General features: G+C 42.2%; 1 protein-coding gene across 5 annotated transcripts in view; it reads left to right on the forward strand.

Annotated features, from left to right (window-relative positions):
- Positions 1-26,713, forward strand: part of APC (APC regulator of WNT signaling pathway) — a 167,037-nt gene that overhangs the window by 111,721 nt on the left and 28,603 nt on the right. For 4 of the 5 annotated variants that reach the window (XM_040343463.1, XM_040343453.1, XM_040343489.1 and 1 more), the window contains 4 exons: positions 3,722-3,830; positions 4,011-4,124; positions 6,213-6,296; positions 23,720-23,827. In XM_040343463.1, coding sequence (XP_040199397.1) covers positions 3,722-3,830; positions 4,011-4,124; positions 6,213-6,296; positions 23,720-23,827 — 415 coding nt within the window. The remainder of the gene's footprint in view (positions 1-3,721; positions 3,831-4,010; positions 4,125-6,212; positions 6,297-23,719; positions 23,828-26,713) is intronic. The other variant, XM_040343480.1, reaches the window with a different exon arrangement.

Consider the following 26,713-nt stretch of genomic DNA (forward strand, 5'->3'; position numbering starts at 1 on the left):
GAACTGACCACGGTGTGTTCTGCTTAATGTGGTCAGTTTTTAATAGGAAGGCAGAGGTGCTAACAAACCCTGGAGATTTCACATGCAGGAAGCAATACAAAGAGAACAGGATACGTTTTCATACAAAAACATGTTACATTTTGCTGCCGATTTCAGCTGCAGCCTCTCATTTACAAACATGCTAGCTCACCATGTGTTTTAAAGACATAGGTGGCTCGTAGAAAGGGAGTTATACAGGAATCGTGAGAACTTGATATTTCCTTTTCACAGATTAAAGGTGATACTAAGCACACATTTGCATTGTCCCTTCTCTTTCTGTATGTGGAGGATGGCACTGTAATTTTTTATATAAAAACTTGTAAGTACCTTTTTTCCTAATCTATATAAAGCTGTCACATGCCAGGCTGCAGGGAAACGAGCAGGAGGAGCCTATAGTTCTCTGCTGCTGGTCACATATGCCAAATAAAAGAAAATAGAGTAACAAGAAATATCAAACTGTTTGTTTTAAATTGTCATACAAATATATATTTGCAATTACATCTTTCTTATTCTTTGGCAATAACATAGTGTTGGGTGGATTTCTGCCAGTCACAGGTTGTGCCACACCCTCTCCAGCCTGTGTCTTAGAACAAAACAAGAGGGAGGTGAAGCCACAATCAATCAAGATGCAATATCTCGCCCCCTTTATGTTTTCAGGGGTGTCAAACTGGCGGCCCTCCAGCTGTTCCGAAACTACAAGTCCCATCATGCCTCTGCCTGTGAGAGTCATGCTTGTAACTGTAAGGCCCCTTTCAGACAGACGGCTGTTTTGCCGCAGTTAAAAGCACTACAAATGTTTTGTGAAATTCAAGGCTCCAGGCACTGCGATTAGCTGCATTTGCACATTGCGATTACATGCGTTTACGTGCGTTTAACTGCGGCTGCGTTTAGCTGCGGTATTCATTTCCATAGCAACCATTTTTATTTTTTTTGTTTTTTGTTTGGGTCCCTTGAATTCTAAAACACTGTTATCCGCAGTTGACAAAAAAAGACCGATTACCTGCGGTTATGTGCATATAGCTGTGCTACATCGCAACTGGACGCATTCAATTCTATTTTTTCTATTCGCACCAAACCGCATGTAACGTAATCGTGCGTAAACGATGTGTGTGAATGGGGCCATAGGAAAACATTGTGTGCTTTTAGCTGCGGTAGAAAAATAGAAAATCCGCAGCTAAAAGCACCATTCTATCTGTCTGTCTGAAAGGGGCCTTAGCCTTGCAATGCCTCATGGGACTTGTAGTTTTGCAACATCTGGAGGGCCGCCAGTTTGACACCCCAGCTGGTCAGTGGACATGGAGGAGAAGGGAGGGAGTAGGTGGTTATTTACTACTGTGTATACACCCATGTGTGTGACTTTATAGTCATATGGGCTGCTCAGATGTGATTGGGAGGAAATGCTCAGCATAGAAACTCACTGTAAACTGAGCATGTGCACATGAGTTACAACCACAGCTGCAAAATCCCTAGCTGAACTGGGATCATGAATACAAGGTGGAGATACAGAGCAGCAGGATCAACCAGGTTTTGTTTTTTTCAGAATACAGAAAACAAATCTAATAGTGACTGAGTAAGTATGAACAGAACAGCATGTAATACACCAATTATTGATAGTATTTTTTTATGTGGGTTTAGTGACATTTTAAGCACCATTCAAATAATTGGGATGCTGACAACTAGGGGCAGCAGAGTGGTTGAAAATCAGAGGGTTGTTTTTTTCTTTTGTCTAGCATACGTTTAAATTCAACATTTAAAGTTTCAAAATTGTACATTTTTTTTTTTTTTTTTTTTTTTAAATGCATACCATTTTTTAACTGGATATATCTTAAGAGATTTTACAGAGACAATTTGTCCTGTCTAACAGTTTGACGGTGTGTGGGTATCTTTTAATCCCGTGAGTTGTAGGATTGTAGATTAAACAACGTGGGTTACAGCTACTCACCAGAGCACTTGTTTTCATGTACACATGTTTAGGTGCATTTAGGAGTATTTGGTGTTTTTTCTACAAGAAAATTCAAATCAAAAATGCAAACCAGAAAGTTCCCCCCCCCCCCCCTGCTTCTAAATGTTGACCTTAGAAATGCCTCTAAACATCCTAATGTGCATGGACACACATGATAACATTGAGCTGCTTCTATAGGCAAAATGAAAAACAGCAATTTTTTGAGCCAGTATGCATGAACCCTTAGGGTACTTTCACACTGGGGCGGTGAGTTCGTTGGCGGTAAAGTGGTTTACCGTAGTTTTAGTGGTGCTTTTAACCCCTGCTAGCGGCTGAAGAAGGGGTTATAATAGCGCCAGTGTTGCGGCGCTTCCAAATCGCTTTTCAGGCGCTGCCCATTCATTCCAATGGGCTTCCACACCACCCCAAAGATGCTGCTTGCAGGACTTTTTTTCCTTGTCCCACAAGCGCACTGCGCCAGTGTGAAAGCACTCGGCTTTCACACTGGGGAGGCATGAGAGGCAGTTTTCAGGCGCTATTTTTAGCGCTAAAATGCCTGAAAACTGCCTCAGTGTGAAATTTCCCCTTATTAATACAAACAATAGTTATTTTTGACAAGTCAATATAAGCTTACTTTCCTGGCCATATTTCCGCAACTTACACAACTCCCTGCATAATTTGCAGCTTCTCCTCTGCTGTTTTCTTTCAATTTCTAAGCACTATGTATCCCATGGTACCTTGCTGCCTAACGGTAGTGATTCCCCTACTGACTCCGCCTCCTAAAACTACTTGGCTCAGCAGCTCTGTAGTTCAGAAGGCAGGCTCTGTGAAATGTGTGACAGTGCCTACTCACAGGGTATAGCGAGCACAGAATTCAAGAAAGTAAATATGTGGGGATTGTCACCAAATAATTTTACAAACTTCCAGATCATTCAGATTAAAAGTAGGCTAGAAATAATTGAAATTAATATGTAAATATGTGATTTTCCATTTTGACCATAGTTATGCTTTAAGTGGTTGTAAAGCTACAATTTTTTTTCCTAAATAACTTCCTTTACCTTAGCGTAGTCCTCCTTCACTTACCTCATACTTCGATTTTGCTTTTAAATGTTCTTTATTTTTTCTGAGAAATACTCACTTCCTGTTCTTCGGTCTGTAACTCAACACAGTAATGTGAGGCTTTCTCCCTGGTGTGGAGTGTCGTGCTCGCCCCCTCCCTTGGACTACAGGAGAGTCAGGACACCCACTAACGCAAAGCTCCTTTTCTGTATCTTCAACGTAGAGTGTCCTGACTCTCCTGTAGTCCAAGGGAGGGGGTGAGCACGACACTCCACACCAGGAAGAAAGCCTTGCATTACAGTGTGGAGTTACAGACAGAAGAACAGGAAGTGAGGATTTCTCCAAAAAAATAAGAACATTTAAAAGCAAAATGGAAGGATGAGGTAAGTGAAGGAGGACTGCACTAAGGTAAAGGAAGCCATTTAGGAATATTTTTTTTACCTTTACAACCCCTTTTAAATTTGCTGCTCATGCTGTGTAATGTATGAAAATGCATATGTGAGAATTTCCAGCAGATCCTTTACCTTAATTGCTTACACATAACAATTGTATTCTGAGTCTGAAATAGTCTGATATCTCATTGATTTACTAATTGATAATTAAAAATTTCCTGGAATTGTATGATGTGGGTTTATATTGTTCTGGTCATTCATTACATATTTATTTTCTTCTCATATTTAGGTCATTACTTATTGCTGAGCTTGAAAAAGAGGAGAAAGAAAAAGACTGGTACTATGCCCAGCTTCAGAATCTCACCAAAAGGATCGATAGCCTACCACTTACTGAAAATGTGAGTGTCAGCTGCTTTAAAGGAAACCTTTAAAAAAAAATAACCCTTGCTTTTTTAGAATTTATGTAAAACCATTTTGTAAACATTCTGAATACCTATCCAGCTTTATGTTTACATATGTAATAAACTAATGTGAATGTTGCTGTATTCTGATGCATTTCTATCTTTGTTACTTTTTAGTTCTCGCTTCAAACTGACATGACCAGAAGACAGTTGGAGTTTGAGGCCCGACAGATCAGAGCTGCAATGGAAGAGCAACTGGGGACCTGTCAAGATATGGAAAAGCGTGCACAGGTATGGCAAAATATTAAATATAAAAATTGTGTGAGCGACCCACAGAGACCTAGTTTATCCTGGAAGGCAGCAAAACTTGAGGCAGTTTTAACGCCAGTCTCCAGACTTTTTTGCAGCAACAGAAAGGACCTTCCTTTAACATTATATTGCTCCAGGGGTCTGTGTAAACAGTCTAGCCGATACACACAATACAGTCTGATCCTGCAGTAGACCCTAAGCTGTTCTCAGTCATTCTATTGGAACTGGTTCTTAGCCAGCAGAAATATTTTGTTCATAATTAAAATCAATCTTTAGCTGCATTTTCTGGCAGGGGTTCATTGTAGTGTAATGTGAAAGAAAGTGGATAGAAGTTACCCAAGTGTCTAAAATAATACAGTTTTTTTCAAAAGCTGCAGATAACTATTTTAAAGTCCTATACGTAATTATATTTTAAATCCTTTCCAGATTTTGATTAGATATAGTAGTAGGAGCTGTACTTCTAAAATGCACAAATGCAAATTCACAGAACAGTTGGTAAGCGTGACTACTGCTATTTCAATGCAGAGTTTAATAGGCAGCCTAGTCCACGGAGTTTGGGTTCACTGCTTTATAGTCCCACTTATAATTCACAGACACTTAGAGGTTGATTTACTAAAACTGGAGAATGCAAAATCGAGTGCAGCTCTGCATAGGATCCAATCCGCTTCCAGGTTGTTGTTTTTTTGTCAAAGTTTATTTGAAGCTGAAGTTAGAGGATGATTGGCTACCATGCACAGCTGCACCAGACTTTGCACTCCCCAGTTTTAGTAAATCAAACTCTTAAGCCCCTTTCACATGGGGCGGATCAGTAATGATCCGCCATGTGAACCTCCGCTTGCTCAGCAGGGATCACTCCGTTGATCCCCGCTGAGCCGGCGGATGACAGGGCGGTCCCCGCACACTGTGCAGGGACCGCCCTGTCTTTTCTCCGCTCTCCCCTATGGGGGAATCGGATGAACACAGACCGTCTGTCAGTGTTCACCCGATCCGATCCGCCAGACGGATTTCGGAGCGGGTCGGATTTTAGCGGGCATGTTACCGCTGACATCCGTGGCTCCATTTTTTTTTTTTCATGATTGCTATCCTACTCTGGTGTTCCCACAGCAGTATCTGTAATATAGTCCAAATATTGACCCTTAAATCTGTGTATGCGGTCACCACATTGATTATGCTTATTGATACATTTTCAATTTTCTACTGTATCACGGGAACAATGATTTATATAGTCTGGTTGGAGGAAAAAAACATCTAGTTCAACCAATAAGGGGGGGGGGGATAATTATACAATCCTATACCCACAGTTGATCCAGAGGAAGGCAAACAAAAAAAAAGGAAAATGACAAAGTATGATCCAATTTGCTACAGCAGGGTAAAAAATTCCATCCTAATCCCCCGAGAGGCAATCTGATTTTCCCTGGATCAACTTTATCTATAAATGTTAGTACTCAGTTATATTATGTACATTTAGGAAAGAATCCAGGCCTTTTTTTTTAAAAGCAATCTACTGAGCTGGCCAGAACCACCTCTGGAGGGAGTCCATTTTACATTCTCACAGCTCTTACTGTGAAGAAACTGGCGGTTAAATCTTTTTCTCCAGATGTAAAGAGTGCCCCCTTGTCCTCTGTGATGACATTAAAGTGAATAACTCAACACCAAGTTCACTATATGGACCACTTATGTATTTGTGCATTTTGATCATATCCCCTAATTTCCTCTTTTCAGTAGTGAATAAATTCATTTCCTCTAATCTTTCCTCATAGTTGAACTCCTCCATGCCTCTTATCAGTTTGGTTGCCATTTGTGAGGCTTTTTGTGAGGATGACCAGAGTCATTTAGCCACCAGTTCAGCGTTAATCTAACTTGAAGCTTTTATTAGTGTCTGCAGGCAAATAGTATGTTTGTCTCAACACTTTAAATGTTGTTTCTATTCTGGAATACCCGTAAATGTGCCTGCCTTTGCAAACTTCTCCCACGCTTGTGGGTTGTTCTACCAAATGACTCAGTGTTTTGCATGTATGTAATTATACAAGTAGTTACTGAATTTTTTTTTTTTTTTTTTCTAATCTGCAGCTGAGAGTAGCAAGAATTCAGCAAATTGAAAAAGACCTAATCCGAATGCGCCAGGCATTGCAGTCCCAGCCTGCAGAAGGAGAGGTTGGTGCAGCATTTCATTTAATGCTTCATTATATATCAATAATTCTTAGTAATAAAATCAACACTCTACCTTTGAATTTAATTGACTTGCTTTAATCTGATAAATAGATTTATTTTTGTCAATGTAATATTGCATACAAAGTACTTTTTCTTGTTTATAAAAATAACTTTGGAGGTGCCTCAGTGAAGGCGTGCTCCTCTTAGAATAAGACTCCATTCACACCTGAGCGTAACGCAACAACAGTTGCTGCAGCATGTTTTTTTTTTTAGCTTTTTTTGTGGAGCGTTACCATTCATTTTGCCTCCATCTGCTCTAAAAACACCCCAAAGAAGCTCATGTAGCAAATCTTGGTACAGAGCAAAGGACTGTTTGGTGTTTGCAATTTTTGCCACAATTTTCAAGCATTTTGTGGCGCATATTTAGTCCACGATTCAAATCGTTTAGGTGTGAATGGAGCCTTATGCATACACACAGACCTGTGCAGAAAAGATTAAAATAGTTTAATATCTGCCGCAGAAGTAGCGTACATTACTAAGCCTGGAACTCACATTTATTGAGCACTTCTTTTGTTTATTTAAAGGGTCTCTCCACCCCAAACATATGCATTTTAGCGTACAAATGCATCTCATGGCCATTTATTTTTCTTTTTTTTTTAAATATTTTTGAACCCGTTGGTTGGTGCAGCACTGGAAGACTTCTTCAAAGCCACAAGGAGGGAGGGAATTACTCCCACGATCTCCCCTGTTCATGACCTCTACACTGGAATGATACACCAGACCTTTTCAGTGTTTTTTTTTTTCTTGTAGTTTTTTCCTTGTTTTTGTTAATATGGCTGATGTTGTAAAACGCTGCGCAAACTGTTGGCGCTAGATAAATCCTGTATAATAATATATATATTGATGACTTTACAGTTTTGCCACAAGATATGTTGTCACACCATACTGCCAATACCATACTTCTGTAGCCAACAGTCTTGAAATGTGATTTTGATATTGTAACAACTTCAAAATTTCAAAAGTAAAGTTTAATAGAAAATTTTAGTTTTTCATATCACTTAGATCTGTGCTAAAGTTCCCAGGTCTGCACACGTTGCAGCCGTTACTAGGGTGAGGATTTGTGACTTGTGATCTTGTGAATGAATCCATTAAAGTGGTTGTAAACCTTTGAAATAAAACTGAACAGGGTATATCGTTACATGAAGTGTACTTGCCTTAATCCAGAACACCTAGTGTGGATCCTTCTTTTTCTGACAGTTTTCTCCAACACAGGCAAAATACATGGTAGCCCCCCTCCCCCCTGCACAAAGCAGTAGATTGAGAAACCTAAATTGGTAATAAAACTCAAAACCAAAAATGTACATTTCAGATCATTCCAATCATTCAGTGTGATGGCTGCATTTGTTTTCATTTTTTTGTTTAGGCTTTTCCCCCCTCTCTTTTCACCTTCAAACTGGCCAGTAACATACCACCTGCATTAAAGTGCCTACACCAGGGGTTCTCAACCCAGGGTTCACAGACCACCTGTGGCCCTGTGAGCCCTCTGATGTGGCCCGCGACCTCATAACAGGGAAGCTCATGATCTAGGATGGCAGGTCAGTAAGCCAAGATCGTAATCGATGGGTTGCCAACCAGCCATTCCAGAGCATCACTATGCATGGAGCTAGTGCCAGCAGCGGCGGAAGCAGGAGCCGCATAAGACCCTTCAGTACACTGGCCTTGCCAGAGAATATTGTTGAGGGAGCATTACATTAGTAATGTGACCAGCTGTGTCAGGGAGCAAAGACTCCAATGTTTGGGTACAATTTTTTTTCTTTATCACATACTTTTATTTTATGCTTGCTTAAAAATATAATAAACTTCATTCTTTAGGCTTCATTCTTCATTAGGCTGCTTTTAAAGTTGGGCTCCAGGTAGATTTGAAAAGACACAAATTAGTGCAGCTCTACCATTATAAATGCATGTTTTTTTATGCAAGCCGTGCAAGAACTTCATTTGATCTAATATCAGTCTCTTGTAATCTACTGTACAGTGGCGTCTAGACCAGGTATGTGTCCAACCCGTGTCCCTGGGCAAGTCTGCAAGAACCCTGTGTAAGCAGAGCAGCCACAGCGACTAGCATGTAGAGGGTTGCAGGGGACGCAGTGTATACCTATTTTCATAGAATCCGCAGCGTCACAGAGAACGCAGGAATGAGCACAGCTAAAGGGGTGCCAGGGGGTGGCCTTTTTGTAAAAGCACTGGCAACAGCTAAGGCAGAGAATTCTACAAAGTGCCTGGCAAGATAATGGCACTTGGCTGTATCGAGGCAGGGCAGAGGGGTATATATGTGGGCTGTGCCCCCCCAAATCTAAGTTGCACCCCCTGAAGCCCCTTTAACAAGAAGGCCCCCCACCCACATTGTACCCCTACCTATTCACCTAAAAGAAAAGGGACAAAACCGCACACAGGTTTTTAAAGTAATTTATTAAGGCAGCTCCGGCATCTCTTCCAATTTCTTTCCCCCCTCTGGCTTTTCTGCCTCCTCCGGCGATGTCTTCTGCCTCTGGTTCTTCTCCGCTGATGTCTTATAGCCCTCTCCGGTTCTTCTCCCTCTGTCTGCTGTCTTCTGCCTCTGCCTGGTCTCCTCACTCGGCTGTCTTCTTCCTCTGTCCTCTCCCTCTGTTTTTTCGAATTGTTGCCTCGGTGCACTCTCCCAGTGTAATGCCAGGTCTGCCGAGTGCTATGACCTATTAAGACACAGACGGGGCCGCACCCCCTTATGATGTCACCGCCCGGGGCATGATGGGGTATAAGCCCCCCCACCCGCAGACCCAGACAACCAATGACCAAGGTTGTTGGGAAGAGGCCCTTGTCCCCATCAACATGGGGACAGGGTGCTTTGGGGTGGGGGGGTGCATGCCCCCCCCAATGTTAAGGGCATGTGGCCTGGTATGGTTCAGGAGGGGGATGCTTGCTTGTCCCCACCCCCTTTCCTGACCTGCTGGGCTGCATGCGTGGATAAGTGTCTGATATGGATTTTGGGGGGACCACACAGTTTTTTTTCAGCGTGGGGGGGTTCCCCTTAAAATCCATGCCAAGTCAGATCAGTTGAGATGGCGATCCCACTTCAGTGATTTTCAATGGGCTGAAGTCGGATCACAGACAGACCAAAGTAGTGCAGGAACCTTTTTCAAAGTCGGACCGACTTGTGTCAGACCAGTTAAGATGGCTCTCATAGGAAAACGTTGATTTTCACTTGTCATGCGACATGAGCGCCCAATGTCTGAGTGTTTGTTGCACAAGTGTGAACCCGGCCTTAAAGACGGTTTAAACTATCCATGATTTTTTACATCTGTCCATGAATGTCTCTGATGACCATGAGGTCTGCATGTCTGTAACAGATATTCACAGACGGATGTAAAAATCTAATTTTACAAACTGTCTGTGAATTTGGGCTAGGTTCACACTACTGAGGGTGGTTGCGGGTGTGAGTATCAGTTCCCGCATTTTCAGGTGCGGTAACCGACAGGAAATTGCATGATGAAAAAGCACCATGCAATTTCCCGGCCTCTACAGTTCAAAAATGGTGCAGGAACTTTTTTCCTGCATGAAACGCTGTCACAGCAGCTTATTCAAACAAATGGGCTGCCATGCCTGAGCAAATGCGGCCCAAGGCGATTCCCTTTCTTCCATTGTGGCCCAGGAAGGTGAATAGGTTGGACAGGACTGGTCTAGACTGTGAGTAGTTAAAGCAGCACATGGAGCTAGTCAGCTGTGCTATAGTGCTCATGCTGCTGTGAGGGACAGAGCAGAATGGCAGCGATAAGTTCTTTTGATAAGATAATCTTCTGTGTTCACTGTCCAGTTATATGCTAGCGGTATACATGACCTGTATGCCTTAACTGCAGCAGAAAAAATCAGGTCTGCAGCCGTCTCCTACTCATATATACCAGGCTTTGGAAAAACCTGTTATGTTATTAATGTTTTGCATCCCTACCCTGTTTTTGTGGGTAGCATTTAGTATGCAGAAAGGTATACCCATTATACTTATTAGGCTTTCTTGTCGCTGTATGTGTCCACTTGATTCCTCCCTTTCTGTGATTGGTTTTGGACAAGGCAAAAATTGATCAAAAATCTATGAGGACATTTAAACTTTAAAGGAATAATCTCCTCAAAAAAGGCACAGACAGCATTTATATCCTGACAGGAAGTCTAACCCTTCCCCACTCATTCACAACGAGGAGTATTTGTACCCCTGCTTGTTATACTTTGCCCTGCACAGCTACTAATAAAGGTTTCCGTGTGGGAGTGATGCTAAACCATTATTAGAATTCACTTCTCAGCCACCTTCACCTTTTACTTTCAGGTTGTGCATTTCTTGATAAAATGCTTTGAAAGACCACTCTTCCTTAAAGCGGAGTTCCAGTCATTTGTTTATTGAAAGTCAGCAGCTACAAAAAGTGTAGCTACTGACTTTTAATAAAACACGCTTGCCTGTTCCACAATCCAGCGGTGCACTCATCACAGCCATATTCTCCCTGTGTCCTCACTCAACGATGCCTGTGTCCTCTTACTGCCTCCCGTCTAAAAATGCCTCTGATGGATCTGCGCAGATCATCAGAGGCAGTATCCGACGATCTGCAAAAAGCCAAGGGGAGACCGGACTTGCTGTTGCGGGTGGGTTTTCTGTGTGCTGAAGGGCATGTTTTGTGTGGTGCAGGGCGTGTTCAGTGGGTTTTGCCTGTGTCTAAAGGCGGGTTGCGACACACAAACCCAGCCATTCAACACACTGAACCCGCCTTGCAGCACACAGAAAATACGCACCGCAACAGCGAGGCATAATTTGACAAGTATGTTCTCCCTCGACTTTTTGTAGATTGTCAGATACTGCTTCTGACGATTTTCGCATTCTTACCTGCAGAGAAGTGCATTTTTTTTTTTTTTTTTTTTTTAAAGGTGGTTTTATCCTTTGAGAGTGAAATCTCTCGGGCTCACCAAAGCTCTCTTCTGTTTGAACTGCTTAGTGGAGTTCCCCTTTTACAGTCTGTTGCGTAGGAGTCAGCGAATGTGTGTTCTTCCATCTGTTTGTGTATGTTCAGCCATGTGAATGGATTCCAAGAAAAAAAACTGAGCAATTCCAAGCCTAATTATTATGCACAAACACAATCAACAAAGTATAGTATGCTATAGCAAGCTTTTTCAACCAGCGTTTCTTGGAGCCCTAGGGTTCCTCCAGAGTTTGGCCTGTGTTCCTTTTTATCAGTTGGACATTTTTGCTCATCAGATAAGCTACCACTAACGCCATTCTTTCCACTGACCACCATTGTAAGTAGCATTGTCTCTGCCCATGTTATTGGGTCTCCAGACAGTTATGAGGGGGTTCTACCCTTCCTTTTTATAATAACTTTTATTATACAAAAGGTTACGAAGTTTCTATAATCTCCTTTTGCAAAGCTGAAATGTGTTTGGAGGAACACTGCAGTTGTAAAACGGGTATACTGTGTTACTACGGCTTATCGTTGGAATACTTGATAACATTCCCACTATGCTGCTGGATCGCCCGTGGAGACCCAGATTTGGCCGGACATGCAAGCATCTTACCCACCTCAGTGTAGAGTTCCAACACCCCAGTGATTTGTTGCCAGGTCCAATCACCATGGCTCATTTGCAGTCAGGCCCTGTAAAGGTAATATATTGGCACTATAGGGTGCGTTACAGGTTTTCTTTTAAATATGGATGGGAACAGAGCTAGGAACACTGGCAGTCAAAACTGGTTATCACCATATCTACCTACGGTAGCAGAATGGAAAACACAAGTAAGGGAAACTTTAATCAAAAGTATACTTTTTTACATAGAGGTTGTTCAGGGAAATTTGAAAAAATATGGAAAAGGTGGTTTGGAGATATGAGGAGAGGGGAGGGGTTGAGCGTGTAGGGTTGGGGAAGGAGGGAGAGCATAGGGGCGAGGGGGCAGGTTTTTCCTTATTTTATTTTTTTCCTCCCCACTCAAGACGGGCTTGAGTTGTATGTTGTTTTTTCTGTGTTTGCTGTTTGTATTTAAAATAAATAAAAAAGATGATTTGATTTAAAAAAAAAAAAAAGTTTGCTTCGGTAAATGACAGATGCAGCAGGGGTTAAGCAGGCGTCAACTATAACTGAAATGGAGTTTGATGAACCAAGGCACTGTCAAGGACACCAACGTCCTATTTTTATGGTAAAAAAAATAAGAGAAAATAAGATGGACTTTTTTGAGGTGCCAACAATGAGCAAAGAATTACAATTTTAAAAACTTTAAAATGTTATTGTTACAACTATCATAAAATCCCATGAATAAACATATGGACCTTTACAATGTGTACATAAAAAAAATCTGCAGATACCTGCCATAGAATTAGTGGCACCAAACCGTATCAGAATTACAATGAATTAAATTCTTAGAAAAAAATTAGTAGATGGGTGGTGTCTTCCCGTAAGTAGCCATCTTCTCAACGCCCTGCTTCTTCAGGAGATGGTGGTGGTGTTGGAGTCGGAAGGTTGACACCAAGCAAGGGAAGGCACAATTGTATGGTCAGAAGATTGTGTTAATCTTACCCAGGGGCCAAGTTTGGGAGTCAAAATAAGGGGACAAGCGGGTATTCTACTAGTGGGCTGAAAAAGCTTATCCAAGGCATTAAACCAGATTGGGATGGTGGTTGGACAACACTGTCTTAAGGAGTGCCAAAGTCCTCACAGTATTCTAAGACTGTGATAATACCACAATAATCCCAATACCCAGCGTAAGGAGATCAAAAATACCTCCCAGTGGTGGTGATATTCCAAAAAAAACAGGGTATATGAACCAGATTAGTCTGTGCCCACTCTGGGACCATCTAAAGGCTAATCAATAGCCTGCAGCAGCCCAAAAAGGTGTAAATATTGGAGTCTACCTTAGGCGCCCAGTGTTTAATGCCACCGTACCTCCACAAGTAGACTAAAACTGAAATAGTGTGCAATTTTACCAATTTTATTTTTTTTAAAGGTGTCAAAAACCTTAGTACACTATACATTTTAAAATGTTCATAGCTCTTTGTGCGCAGATGTTGGGCTAATTGTATGTTGTGATAAATGGCACAAAATGACACCAGTTTCAGCCTGGCACGGTAACATTTAGCAGCTTCCGTTTTATCCACCCAATGCCTTTACTTTTTAGAATAGTGATAATTCTGTTTCTAAATGTAGATGCATAATGAGTGCTTTATTAAATAACAAACCAAATCGCGCAGCCCTGGGGAATACTGCTGCCTTTATAATATCTTCCATGATTAAAGCTCTGTAAACACTCTGTGGCACCAAATAGAGCTACTGCTGGAGTTTTTAGACACCAAGCATCGCATCACACTTGCCAACTCCCTGTCCAGGAAATAGTTAATGCCCACCGACTTTTTCTGTTTTATATACTTAGAGGCAACAATCTATTGGTACGCCAAGACAGATGGTAAAAAATTGTGTAGTGAGTAAATGATTGGTATGCTTAAAGTGGATGTATATCCGATTCATTACATTTGAGCTGGGCACATATATCTGCAGTATTTTGTTATATCTTTTCAATGAGCCAAGTCTTATAGCTCTCCTCTGAACGGTCCCTCTGTTATCAGCCTGAGAACTCCTGACATATTTTTTGACTTTTTAGGCCCCGTACACACGACCGGATCGATCCGCTGAAACTGGTCCGCCGGACCAGTTCCAGCGGACAGATCCGGTCGTGTATAGGCCCGAGCGGACAATTGTCCGGCGGATCGGACAGTTTCCAGCGGATAAAAATTTCTTAGCATGCTAAGAAATCTGTCTGCTGGAAACCTGTCCGTCGGACGCGTTCGGTCGTCTGTACAGACTCACCGACACGTCCGACCGACCGCCATCCCTCGCATGCGTCATACTGATTCGACGCATGCGTGGAAGCATTGAACTTCCAGGGCCGCGCACGTGGCGACGGCGCGGCCACGCCCGCGTATTGTTTACGCGCGGATTTCTGTCTGATGGTGTGTACAACCATCAGACAGAAATCTCCGGGTGGACATGTCTGCTGAAAACGGTCCGGCGGAACGTTTTCAGCGGATTATCCCTCCGTGTGTACGGGGCCTTAGACAAAAGCAGCCAGAATCTTTTGTCAAAGGAGGTTGCTAAAATAGATTAGCAGACAGCAGCTCCTATTGCAAAACACCTCTGAGAGTCTCTGCCTATGATGAGAGGGGGTGTGTGCCTTTCCTCCAATCAGCAATTTTAGCTATATTGGCTGTATGCCCAGACATCACACTCTGTGTTAACCAGGAAGTGAAAATCTCCTAACAAAATCTGAACTTTCTAAATGGTATATAAATTTCAAGACAGCCGTTATACATGTAAAACCTATGTAGGAAGATTTGGTTAATCTCTGTGTATCATTTGAGGCTGTTCACTTCACTGGGTGTATAGAGGGTTTACATCCACTTTAAATCACTTGAGTACGAGCCTGTAATACCCCTCCATTACCAGGCCAGACAATTGGTCATACACTAGTGTACCTAAATAAGTTTTATGTATTTTATTTTATTTTTTTAAAGAAATAGAGCTTTCTTTTGGTTATATTTGATCCTTTCACTGCCAGAGCAGTTTTTGCACATGTAAATATTAAAATTTCAGGCCTGAAGATTTGTTAAAACCCCCAAACAGATATTTTCTGAAAGCCCAGACACTGGAGAATAAAAGACCAGTAGCTACAATTTTTTATGTCAATACCAGCGCAACCATTTATCTAATGCAAATTCTCAGTAAAAAATTTATTAAAATACGCTAAAGTTAATTTTAGTGCATAGAAATGCGGCATATTACACATTTTTAGCTTAACTATTACATAGTAGGTGAGGTTGAAAAAAGACACAAGTCCATCAAGTCCAACCTATGTGTGTGATTTATATGTCCGTAAAACTATAAAAGATGAGGTTGCGCCAAGTAAATAGATACCCAACATGTCAAACCTCAGAATTGCGCATGCCCATGAAACACCAATGACAAGCTTCAGTGCTCAAAATTGTTCATAGATGATGCTTTACGAGTACTTACAGGTCATAAGTCAAATCTCAATTTTTTTACTTTAAAGGAGTTGTAAAGGTTTGTTTTTTATTTTCTAAATGGGTTCCTTTAAGCTAGTGCATTGTTGGGTTCACTTACCTTTTCCTTCGATTTCCTTTTTTCTTTTCTTCGTCTGAATTTCTCACTTGCTCTTTCTCAGTAAGCTTGCCCCCATCATCCGAGCTGTTCTGGCTGGGGGTTAGTCAGCCAGAACAGCTTACTGAGGAGAAACAGGAAGTGAGAAATTCAAACAAAGAAAAAAAAAGGGAAATCGAAGGAAAAGGTAAGGTGAACCAACAATGCACTAGATAAAGGAACCTATTTTGAAAATAAAAAAACAAACCTTTTCAACCCCTTTAATGCATTCTCTACATTAATATAAAACGCCTTCCAATACCTGTTCCCCCCCCCCCCCCCCATGGCCCAGGGCTGTCCCTGGCTGCAACAGTGCTGGTCTCTAAGTGGTCCCACAGGAGACTATTAGAGCAGCGAGAGCCAGAGACTCCTGTTGCTACTAGTCAAATCCAGTGAGAAGGGAGCAGGGGTCGTGGCCGAGCCATGCTGTGTCTAGGGATGCACACAGCCCAGGCTTGGTAGCATGCCCTCACGGGTCAAAATACATTTTGACTCCATATACAAGTGATGTCTTGATATACAAGTAGTGTCATATCACAACTGAGTATAAAAAACGAGAGGCACCTCTAAGTGTTGCAATATGGTTATATTTAATGAAGCTACAACTTTTTAGCAACTCACATGGTTGATGATTAAGAGAGGCACATCTAATTATGCAGACATCCAGGGTAAAGCTGTCCACATAGACCATTCTCCTCATGGCCATCGATCTCATCCCTTCCACGCTGCACTCCACGAGCGGTTCAATTTCTCTACTGCAGGGTAGTCGTCCCAGTCATGATTGCAGACTGACATCGGTGAGAGCCGGCGGTTTGGGATGGTCGATGTGGACCGCTTTATCCCGGATGCCTGCATACTTGGATGTGCCTCTTTTAATCATCAATCATGTGAGCTGCTAAATGTTGTACCTTCATTAAATGTCACCATATTGCTACACTTGGAGGCGCCCCTCTTCTCTTTTATACTCTGTAGCTCCTGCTGGATTTTGCTTCTAATCCCCTTGAGGTTTCCATTTGTGGATGGACATTTTATGGTCACCCAACCACATTTCTCATACTTATGAATAAATGGTTGTGGAACGAATCATTTGAGTTTTCGTTATTTCTTATGGGGAAATTCACTTTGATATACAAGTGCTTTGGATTACAAGCACGCTTCTGCTCGCAATCCAAGGTTTTACTTATATATTCCCTTTAAACCCTGAAAACTGGCGTCCCAAAAACTCATCACACTATTCGAGAAGTTCATCATATTAATAAGCACTCTATGCAGCTGTATTATTGTGGCCACTGTTTTTGGAACTGGTTGTTTCCCCTCTGTTCCTGCTAAAGCTCGTGCCATCTTTAAAAATCTTTCCCATTCTCGTCCCTAATTTCTGCATGGACAGCAGCTACTAATCGTAGTCATGCGCAGAGCAAAATAGTCAAGCCTCCGTTTGAAATCTAGTTGCCTTGGTGCTGTGATGTGGATAACATTGTCGCTACTGTCCAATAGCAACTAGAAGTCAGCAGAGCAATCTATGCCGACTTGAACCCCAACTTCTGCATATTTTCAAACCCAGTGACATTGATGGTCACGTGACGTGGGGTTTCGGGAACTCGGGAGATTGGCTCCTTTTGCCTAAGAATGTTGTGAACATTGGCATAGTATTTCACTCTTTCAGGTAATGACACGGACGGTAATGGCTTGAGTGGCGTAAGCAGGGAAAATATCTCATAAACAAGGGGAGGATCTGGAAGGCAGATAAAGGCTTTTTATTGTATACTTGCAAATGTAGAAAAATTGCTATGTTGAGTTTATTTCCACTTACCTTTGAACAATTATTTCCCTCCACTTCAGTGAAATTTCAAAATTGCGTTAAATATTACTGCATACCATGACACTGGTTAGATGAATGATTCTGCATGCCGGCTGCCCGTTTGGCATACGTGGTTCAAGGTCAGGAAAAATATGCTCCTAAAGGTGGGAACCCCTGATCTATGGGATGGATGTGATGTTTTCTTCATGGGCATTATGTTTTAACACAATCTTGTGTAGAAATTTCTCTCAAATAGCAGACAATGTTCTAATTTAAAAATGTTATCACATAATTTTCTGTGTTAATATAACATTTTGTTAAAAGCCTTAACTACTTTCGGCCTTGCCAATGTGATTGGCCCAGGTACCATGTGATTGCTGTGACTATTCACAGCAATCACATGTCCACTAGTAAGCCACTATCATGAATGGTATCCATTTATGATAGCATTGTTTGCTATTGTGATCTCTGTGATTGTTTACATGGTACAGGGTATAATTCTTGCCACAGCTGCAAAGCAAGGCATCACAGTTACGATTGTGTAAACACCCCCAGCCTCTGCAGCCAAAGTGGGTACCAGTTGAGGGGTGGTAAAACCATAAATCATCCGCAAGGTTTTAACACCCCTGACCTCACATGTGAACAATCCCCAATAGTGCAACCAGTCACAGTTCTCCAGTCACCACCACACCAGCCACAATGTCACCAGACCAGTGTAATTAGAATCGATGTTCCTGACTGCCACCACACCAGACTAGTGCATCAAACAGTCTTTCTGACCACCACCACACCAGTCTGTGTCACCAGTAAGGATGAGCTCTGGCGTGTTCGCATAGAACACATGCAGAGCCCGCCAGGAAGTGTGCACGGTGCTGCGCTAATAACAGCCAGGGAGACATTTCACGATCCCCGCAGCCGAGCATCGGGACAATGTCTCCCTGGCTGTGATTAGCACAGCGCCGTGCACACTTCCTGGCAGGCTCTGCACGTGTTCTATGCGAACACGCCAGAGCTCATCCTTAGTCACCAGACCAGTGTATGCCAGCATTAGGGTTTTTTTTAACAACCACACCAGTCGCAGTGTCATCACACCAATGTAAGCCAGTGATGGGTTCTGATTGTCGCCACACTAGTCCCAGTGTCACCAGACCAGCGTAAGTCAAGAGACATGTTCCTGACTGCTGCCACGCGAGTCCCCAGTGTCACCAGACCAGTGTAAGCCAACAAATAGTGTCTTTAATCACTGCCACACCAGTGCAGTGCTGTGACAAAAAGTCTTCGAAAGACTCACCATGCATCTTCGAAATGACCTTGGAGTGTTTGCTTTCCAAAATATGGTAGTTTCATGGGCATCTCCACTGTCCTGGTGCTTTAGGGCCTCCAAAAATGTGATGGGTAGTCATAAAATAAGATATGTAGCTTATGCCCCTGTTAAGCCTGAAGGTGCTCCTTGGATTTTTGTGCCCTCTGTATTGCTAGCCTTTAAAAAAGTCCCACATGTGGTATTGACACACTCAGGAGTAGAAGAATGTGTTTGGGGGTGTAATTCTAAGTATGATGTGTGTTTAAAAATATTTTGCTAACAAAACAACTTTGTATAGAAAAAAATAAACAATCCTGCATTTTCCAAAAACGGATGGCAAAAAATTACATTGTCATAAGGCTCATTATGCCTCTTAGAAAATACCTCAAAGTATTTGCTTTACAAAATGGGGTTATTTTGTAGGTGTTTTAACTATCCTGGTGATCCAGTAGTAGTAATCTGGTGGTGGTTCAGTAGTAGTAGTAGTAGTAGTAGTAGTCATTAGATGCGTAATTTATGCTTCTTGAAAGCCCAAAGGTGCTCCTTGGATTTTGGGACCCTCAAAGGATCTAGGCTGTGCATAAGTGTCTCAAAATGTGTTTTGTGGTGTAATGATAAGTATGCCTATGCTGTGTGTGAGACATAACTTGGTAAAATTACAAAAACTATTTATATTTCTTCATTTTCCAAAAAATTGTGACCAGAAAAATAATGTAAAAAAATTGGACATGCCTCTTCCTGAATATCTCGGGCTGCCTACTTTCCAAAAAGGGGTCATTTTGGGAGTATTTGTTCTGTCCTGGCATTTTAGGGTCTCAACAAATAAGATTTCAGTCAGTACATAAGGACTGATCGATTTTTAATATATATATATACCATATTTTGTAGACAACTTTTACAGACTAAACAATATACACTAATTTGAGTTATTTTTTTACCAAAGGAATGTAGCAAAATAAGTTTCGGCCTAAATTTTATTAAAGATTTTATTTGCAAAATGTTTTATAACAAACTAAAAAAGTTGTTTTTTTTCCCAAAACTTCCAGTAATTTTGTTTTTTTATTTTTTTTATAGCAAAAAATAAAAAACGTGGCAGATAAATACTCCAAAAGAAAGCTTTATATGTCTTAAACAGATAAAAAAAAATATTTGGGTACAGTGTTCCCATGCCTGGGCAGGGAAGTGTCTGGTATTGAGGTGGTTAAAAAAATAAGAGCAATGATCCTATGCTATACACTTGCGCATATATATATATAATTATAATCTCTCATAAAAGTGAGCACATCCCTCACATTTTTGAAAGTATGTGACAACACTGAAGAAATTACACTTTGCTACAATGTAAAGTAGTGAGTGTACAGCTTGTAGAACAGTGTAAATTTGCTGTCCCCTTCAAAATAACTCAACACACAGCCATTAATGTCTAAACCGCTGGCAACAAAAGTGAGTGCACCCCTAAGTGAAAATGTCCAAATTGGGCCCAAAGTGTCAATATTTTGTGTGGTCACCATTATTTTCCAGCACTGCCTTAACACTCTTGGGCATGGAATTCACCAGAGCTTCACAGGTTACCACTGGAGTCCTCTTTCACTCCTCCATGACGACATTGCGAAGCTAGTGGATGTTGGAGACCTTGCGCTCCTCCACCTTCTCTTTGAGGATGCCCCACAGATGATCAATAGGGTTTAGGTCTGGAGACATGCTTGGCCAGTCCATCACCTTTACCCTTGGCTTCTTTAGCACGGCAGTGGTCGCCTTGGCGGTGTGTTTGGAGTCGTTATTTTGGAATACTGCCCTGCAGCCCAGTCTCCAAAAGGAGGGGATCGTGCTCTGCTCCAGTATGTCACAGTATGCGTCGGCATTAATGGTTCCCTCAATGGCATGAGTGCCAACAGCACTCATGCAGCCCCAGACCATGACACTCCCACCGCCATGCTTGACTGTAGGCAAGACATACTTGTCTTTGTACTCCTCACCTGGTTGCTGCCACACACGCTTGACACCATCTGAACCAAATAAGTTTACCTTGGTCTCATCAGACCACAGGACATGGTTCCAGTAATCCATGTCCTTAGTCTGCTTGTCTTCAGCAAACTGTTTGCGGGCTTTCTTGTGCAATATCTTTAGAAGAGGCTTCCTTCTGGGACTACAGCCATGCAGACCAATTTAATGCAGTGTGTGGTGTATGGTCTGAGCACTGACAGGCTCTGACCCCTTCAAACTCTGCAGCAATGATGGCAGCACTCGTACGTCTATTTCCCAAAGACAGCCTCTGGTTATGACGCTGGGCATGTGCACTTAACTTCTTTGGTCGACCATGGCGAGGCCTGTTCTGAGTGGAACCTGTCCTGTTAAACCGCTATATAGTCTTGGCCACTGTGCTGCAGCTCAGTTCAGGGTCTTGGCAATCTTCTTATAGCCTAGGCCATCTTTATGTAGGGCAACAATTATTTTTTTCAGATCCTCAGAGTTCTTAGCCATGAGGTGCCATGTTGAACTTCCAGTGACCAGTATGAAAGAGTGAGATTAACACACCTGCTCCCCATTCACGCCTGAGACCTTGTAACACTAATGAGTCACATGACATCAGGGAGATAAAATGGCTGATTGAGCCCAATTTGGACATTTCCACTTAGGGGTGTACTCGCTTTTGTTGTCAGCGGTTTAGACATTAATGGCTGCGTGTTATTTTGAAGGGACAGGAAATATACACTGGTATTGTAGCAAAGTGTAATTTCTTCAGTGTTGTCACATTAAAAAGATATAATAAAATATCCACACAAATGTGAGGGGTGTACTCACTTTTGTGAGATATTGTATGTGTGTGTGTGTGTGTGTGTGTGTGTGTAATATTTATATATATATATATATATATATATATATATATATATATATATATATAATGTGTGTGTGTGTGTGTGTGTGTGTGTGTAAACTCCTCCATATAAGTAAAGTGTTTACTCCATAGAAATGTCACACTTTTATTTTGCTCTGTATTGAGCTGAACATCAAACAAAACATTTTAACAGAAGTTATACAATGGTTTAAAACATTCAGGTAGGAGACTCTTGAGCTTCTATTGCTGGGTCCATATGGCTTTTTGTTTAAAAGTTGTCTATGAATACACTTTTAAAATCAATATAAATATCTTGTTTTTCAGCAGCAAGAATTGGTTTACCAAACAAAAAACACCATAGTGATCTGAGAAAACAATATGCAGTGAGCAGTCTTATACTGCCATCTATAGTTAAAAAACAGTAAACGGAATGGAAATCTATAAATGTTTTTACGCAGCTTTTACAAAAGATTCACACATTTTTCTAATTGTATTAAGTTGTAAAAATGTGCGATTTTTGTGTGAAATCTCTAAATAGAACCTAAAGTACCCAAATGTAATAATCTGAATTCTCCTTTTTATGAATTCTAAATACAAGTTAAAGTGGATGTAAACCCAAATTTTTTTTATTTTTATTTTTTTGCTGTCACAATGTACAGTATAAGATTTCCTATCCTCTGTGCCCAGTCTTGCTACACAGAGTTAATCCAGATCTGAGCAATCCTCTTTTATTGTTCAGTGAAATAAAACGGACTTGCAGACAAAAACCTTAGTCCGTTCCGCCCCCTGTGACAGGGGGCGGAAGGGGGCATATCTCATGCACTAGCATGAAGACAGGAATTATTTTTTAATTCCCACCGCCACTCCTTTTCTGAAGTCATGTGGTTACTTTTATGGATTTTGACTGGATGCTGGTGATCATAGCAGAATTTAGTGTAAGAGTCGGTTCACACTAGGGCGACACGACTTCCAGCGCGACTTTCAGAGGCGACTCCGACACGACTTGAACATGAACCACAGGGCGATCTGGGGCGATTTACAACACAACTTGAAGTCGTCTCCAGGACAGGAGACTTTCCAGTGGCCAATAAAACAACAATCAGCTCTGGGAGGGGGAGGGGGGCAGGAGAGGTTTGCCTGAGAAATGTATGTTATCTTCCTGGAAAGTCGCTTCAGATAAGACAGTGATCCGACTTCCTGAGGCGACTTCCATTGAAATCAATGGGTACAAATTGCCTACAAGTCGGATTGAAGTAGTACAGGAACCTTTTCTAAAGTCGGATCGCCTTGAGTCGTGTGTATTAACACCGCTCCCATTCACTTCCATTGTTTTTCTCTACAGCGCGACTTGGGACGACTTGAGGCGACATGAAGTCGGATCGCAAGTCGCCCCAGTGTGAACCGGCTCTAAGGAATACATAGGAAAAAATGCATGTTGACAAGGGGGGTGTAGAGGAGGGTGGGGAGTCTACTGACATCACGACTCCACCCACCGAGCTCCAGACAACAGACCCACCCACATAATCTGCAGTTTTTCAGTTCTTATAACAGAGGGGAGACATTTGACAGGTAAGGATACATGCAGGAGGCATGTATATCCTTATAGATCAGCACTATGGCAGTAGTTTAGAAAGGATGAGAGTGGCTTTACATCCACTTTAAGAATGACCTCATTGTGGCTCAGCAATGAATGTGTACCTAAATGAGGACCGTGCTTTCTTGAGAAGTTGTTTTCTACACATGGGACCTTCTACACTGACTGTCTGATTCTGCCTTCACTTAATTTGAACTCAAATAACCATTCCAGGTATTTAGAGAACTGCTGGGAAAATGGCAGATGTAAAATAAAATCTACCACAGCCATGTTTCCTAATTGAATTTCTACTGTCTGTTTTGTGGAGTGTCTGCCAATTATCTAGCACTGCTGTGTGTGTTGAACAGTTGTATGGGGTCATGTGACACTGCAGCAAAGACAGTTCCATAAAGCAAGTTCAGTGTGCCTGTGCTAGTGCTCAGCTGGTGGAGGATGGCTTCCCGTGTCTTACAGCACATCCTTTGTCTTCTAAGGCTGTAATTCCCAGCCTGACACACATCCTTTTTATCACAGCATCACGCCTAAGAGGGCAGTCTGGAGTCCTAATCCTTGGTCTATCACCTCTAGGATGTTGCAGAGCTTAGTTTAGAGGATTTATGATAATGCATCCACTGCATGCTGGAGAATACGAGTTGTGAATGTTGCTTTGTCTGGTTCTCCATGTAACTCCTGCTCACTCTTGCGTTAACAGAGGGCACCGCAGAGCAAGCACGATGCTGGCAGCAGGGATGCAGAGAAGCCTCTTGATGCACAAGGAGGCACAGACGTTGCCACCAGCAGCACCGGTGGAAATGGGCAGGTGAAGGAGATTTGTATTTTATGTTTGTGCATTTATGCAAGTCAATGCAATTATGTATTTGCTTTATTGTGATGTGTAGAAATGCGTACGTGCCTAAGAAGTATTGTGTATGTTTAAATAAACCTATCCAATGTTATAAGTACGGTATATGTAATGCTTCCAGACCTAGCGGTTGTCATTCTCTGGAAATGATTGGAGCATTTGGAGCCAAAGCCGTGATATGTCATTTTCTGAGGATAAAGATGTGCTGTACTGTCAGTTCAATAGGAATTGCAGCTGAATGCCGCATGTGGAAGACTTGATACTGTTGCTTTTGTGTCTGAGAAAACTGAGGATTAGCATTAAACTGGTTTGTGTAGACTCTTGTAATGACGGAAATAAAACATAAGACAGCGCTGAGCTGTCCACATGACAGGTTACTGTCTGACATTCTCCTTTGTTGTTCTGTGGACAACTTCCAGATTAACGCATTTTCCCTGCCACTGCTGCATGTTTAGACACAACGTTATTGTTTCCCTTTAGAAGCAATGACTCCTAAAAGCAATACCCTGCAGCTCTTCTTTTTTTTTTTTGCATACTAGCTAGGTGTGCTTAGACTGTGTACGTCAACTTTATTAATCAACAGTGCAAACCTAAATAGCTCTTGTATGTTACCTTCTAACAATTAAATCTACAGTGTAAGGTTCAATTCAAAGCCATACTTGTTTCATAGGTAAAGAACTTTTTCTATTTTGATGATTAAAGTGATATTAAGCCTAGGTTCACATTGGAGCGATCTGTCATTCAATTTGAGTGATCAAATCGCATAAGTCGCAGCCTATTGGAGGCAATGGCACTGTTCCAATCAGTGCGACAACGATTTTGTGGCGCCACAGCAATTTGCAAAAGTAATTCCTGCTCTACCTTTGCTGATTTCAGGTGCGACTTCAATAGACATCTGTGCATGAAGCCACACAGAGGTCTATCAAGTAGCAGCTGAAAACGCACCGACCTTGCTACTTTGAAATCGCGCTACTTCACTTGAAGTAGCGCGATTTCCAAGTGGCATCAATGTAAATCAGGGCTCCAGGCAATTTTGTTTTCAATAGGAAAAAAATAAAGGGAAATAAAGGTTATATTTACCTGCTCTATGCAACGTTATTGCAGAGAGCGCTCACTTACCTTTTTAGCAGTACCCTCCTCCATATGCCCCTTTATCAAGTCGTGTGCTATGGGGGCACCCATGTGGCTGTGATTCTGAACTGGGTTGTGTGCGTCACACACAGCGACATGCCCCCGCTCCCTGCTCACAGGAGTTTGAGTCCGCAGGAGCCTTTGGCTCCCACAGATCTCAAGTCTCCCGAGAGATCCGAAAGAGATGGTGGCTGCATCAGTTTTCTTTTCTTTGGCTTTTTTCCCCCTCTGTTTTCACCTGATGATCTGGCCGGTAACACACCTCCTATATTAGTGAGACACGACTCTGGAGGAGTGGGAATGTGAGGCACAGCAGCATTGTCAGTCTGGTGTTGGGAGTGTAGTGTTAAATGTATTAGATTTAGAACCACTAACAAATTGAAGCCAAACTTCAGCTCACACTTTTAGCCGGCCATAGACGGAGACATTTTCGTTCTTGCAACCACGGGTTGCAGGAAATAAAATCGCTTGATTCCCCCATCAACACAGTCAGTGTTGACGGGGTAATCCCTCCAGCGAAGCTATTGTATTCTCCCGGCTGGGGGAACAGTCCCTACCTGGAGAACACAGTGATTACTGCTAGCAGCTATAATAGCCACTAGCAATAATCGCCTGTAAAGTCATGGATTAACTTTGGTAAATGCAGCCTGCTCATACATGGTTCGCATCTCGGTCGGTCCCTGCTGAGCTGGGCAAGGTTCCCACAGTCTATGGCCCACTTTATAAGAAGTATCTTCCTTTTGAGATAAAGGTTTTGCATGAATAAATAAAAGCTGATCATTTTAATCACCCCTGCAAGTGGTAAGTGTTTTTTCTCATTCATGTAAACTGATGCATTCTGCTGGTTAGCTTGTGCTGTGAAAAACAGACTTCCTAGCTGGATTACCAGATGAAAGGAGAAGAAAGCCTAAAAAGATAAATTACAGCCATCCCATCTAAGAATCTGTAAGCTGAAATATGTTTGCTTTTGGGTTTAATGCCGCTTTAACCACTTGCCACTGTCATGCACTATAGGAATAGTGCATGACAGGTCCTCTTTACAGTGAGATCTGGGGTCAATAAGGCCGCACCCCCCCAAAATAAGATCTCGGCTTCTCAGCCGTGGCAGCGGCATTTTTTTCAAATGTACAGGCCGAGCGTGACATCATAACATTGCGCCCAGCTCCTGAACGATCATGGAGGCTCCAGGGGCCATCTGGCCCACCAGAAATATCTGTGGTCAGTATCTGGGGCCGGTCGATTCCTTCTCTGGTTCGCTGACGGCAGGAGTGAGCTGGGAGAAGCACAGGGGGGGGGGGGGGGGGGGGGGGGGGGGGGGGGGGGGACAGACGGACACGTTCCCTCCCACTGCCTATAAGAACAATCAAGCGTTGTTACGCTGGCGGCAAGTGGTTAAGGTAAAAAAAAAAAAAAGGTCTAGCCATTAGGGCCACCTTAACTATTGAAGGCCTTGTGTAACCATATTTGACTCCAGTAATGTATCTTATTTCCACATATGTGCCTCTCAATCAATCACTAAAGCTCCGTTCCCACTAATGCAACTCCCAAAGTCACACAATTTTGAGTGCAACTTTAATGCGAATTTAAACTCTCTGGCACTCAAGACACATCAAAGTAGTGCAGGGACCTTTTCAAAGTCGCATAGATTGTAAAAGGTGCCATTGAAATCAATGAACTCACGAGAGTTTGTGTCCAAAGTCGCATGACAAGTCC

The sequence above is a fragment of the Rana temporaria genome, chromosome 1 (genome assembly GCF_905171775.1).
Source record: "Rana temporaria chromosome 1, aRanTem1.1, whole genome shotgun sequence".
Classification (NCBI taxonomy): domain Eukaryota; kingdom Metazoa; phylum Chordata; class Amphibia; order Anura; family Ranidae; genus Rana; species Rana temporaria.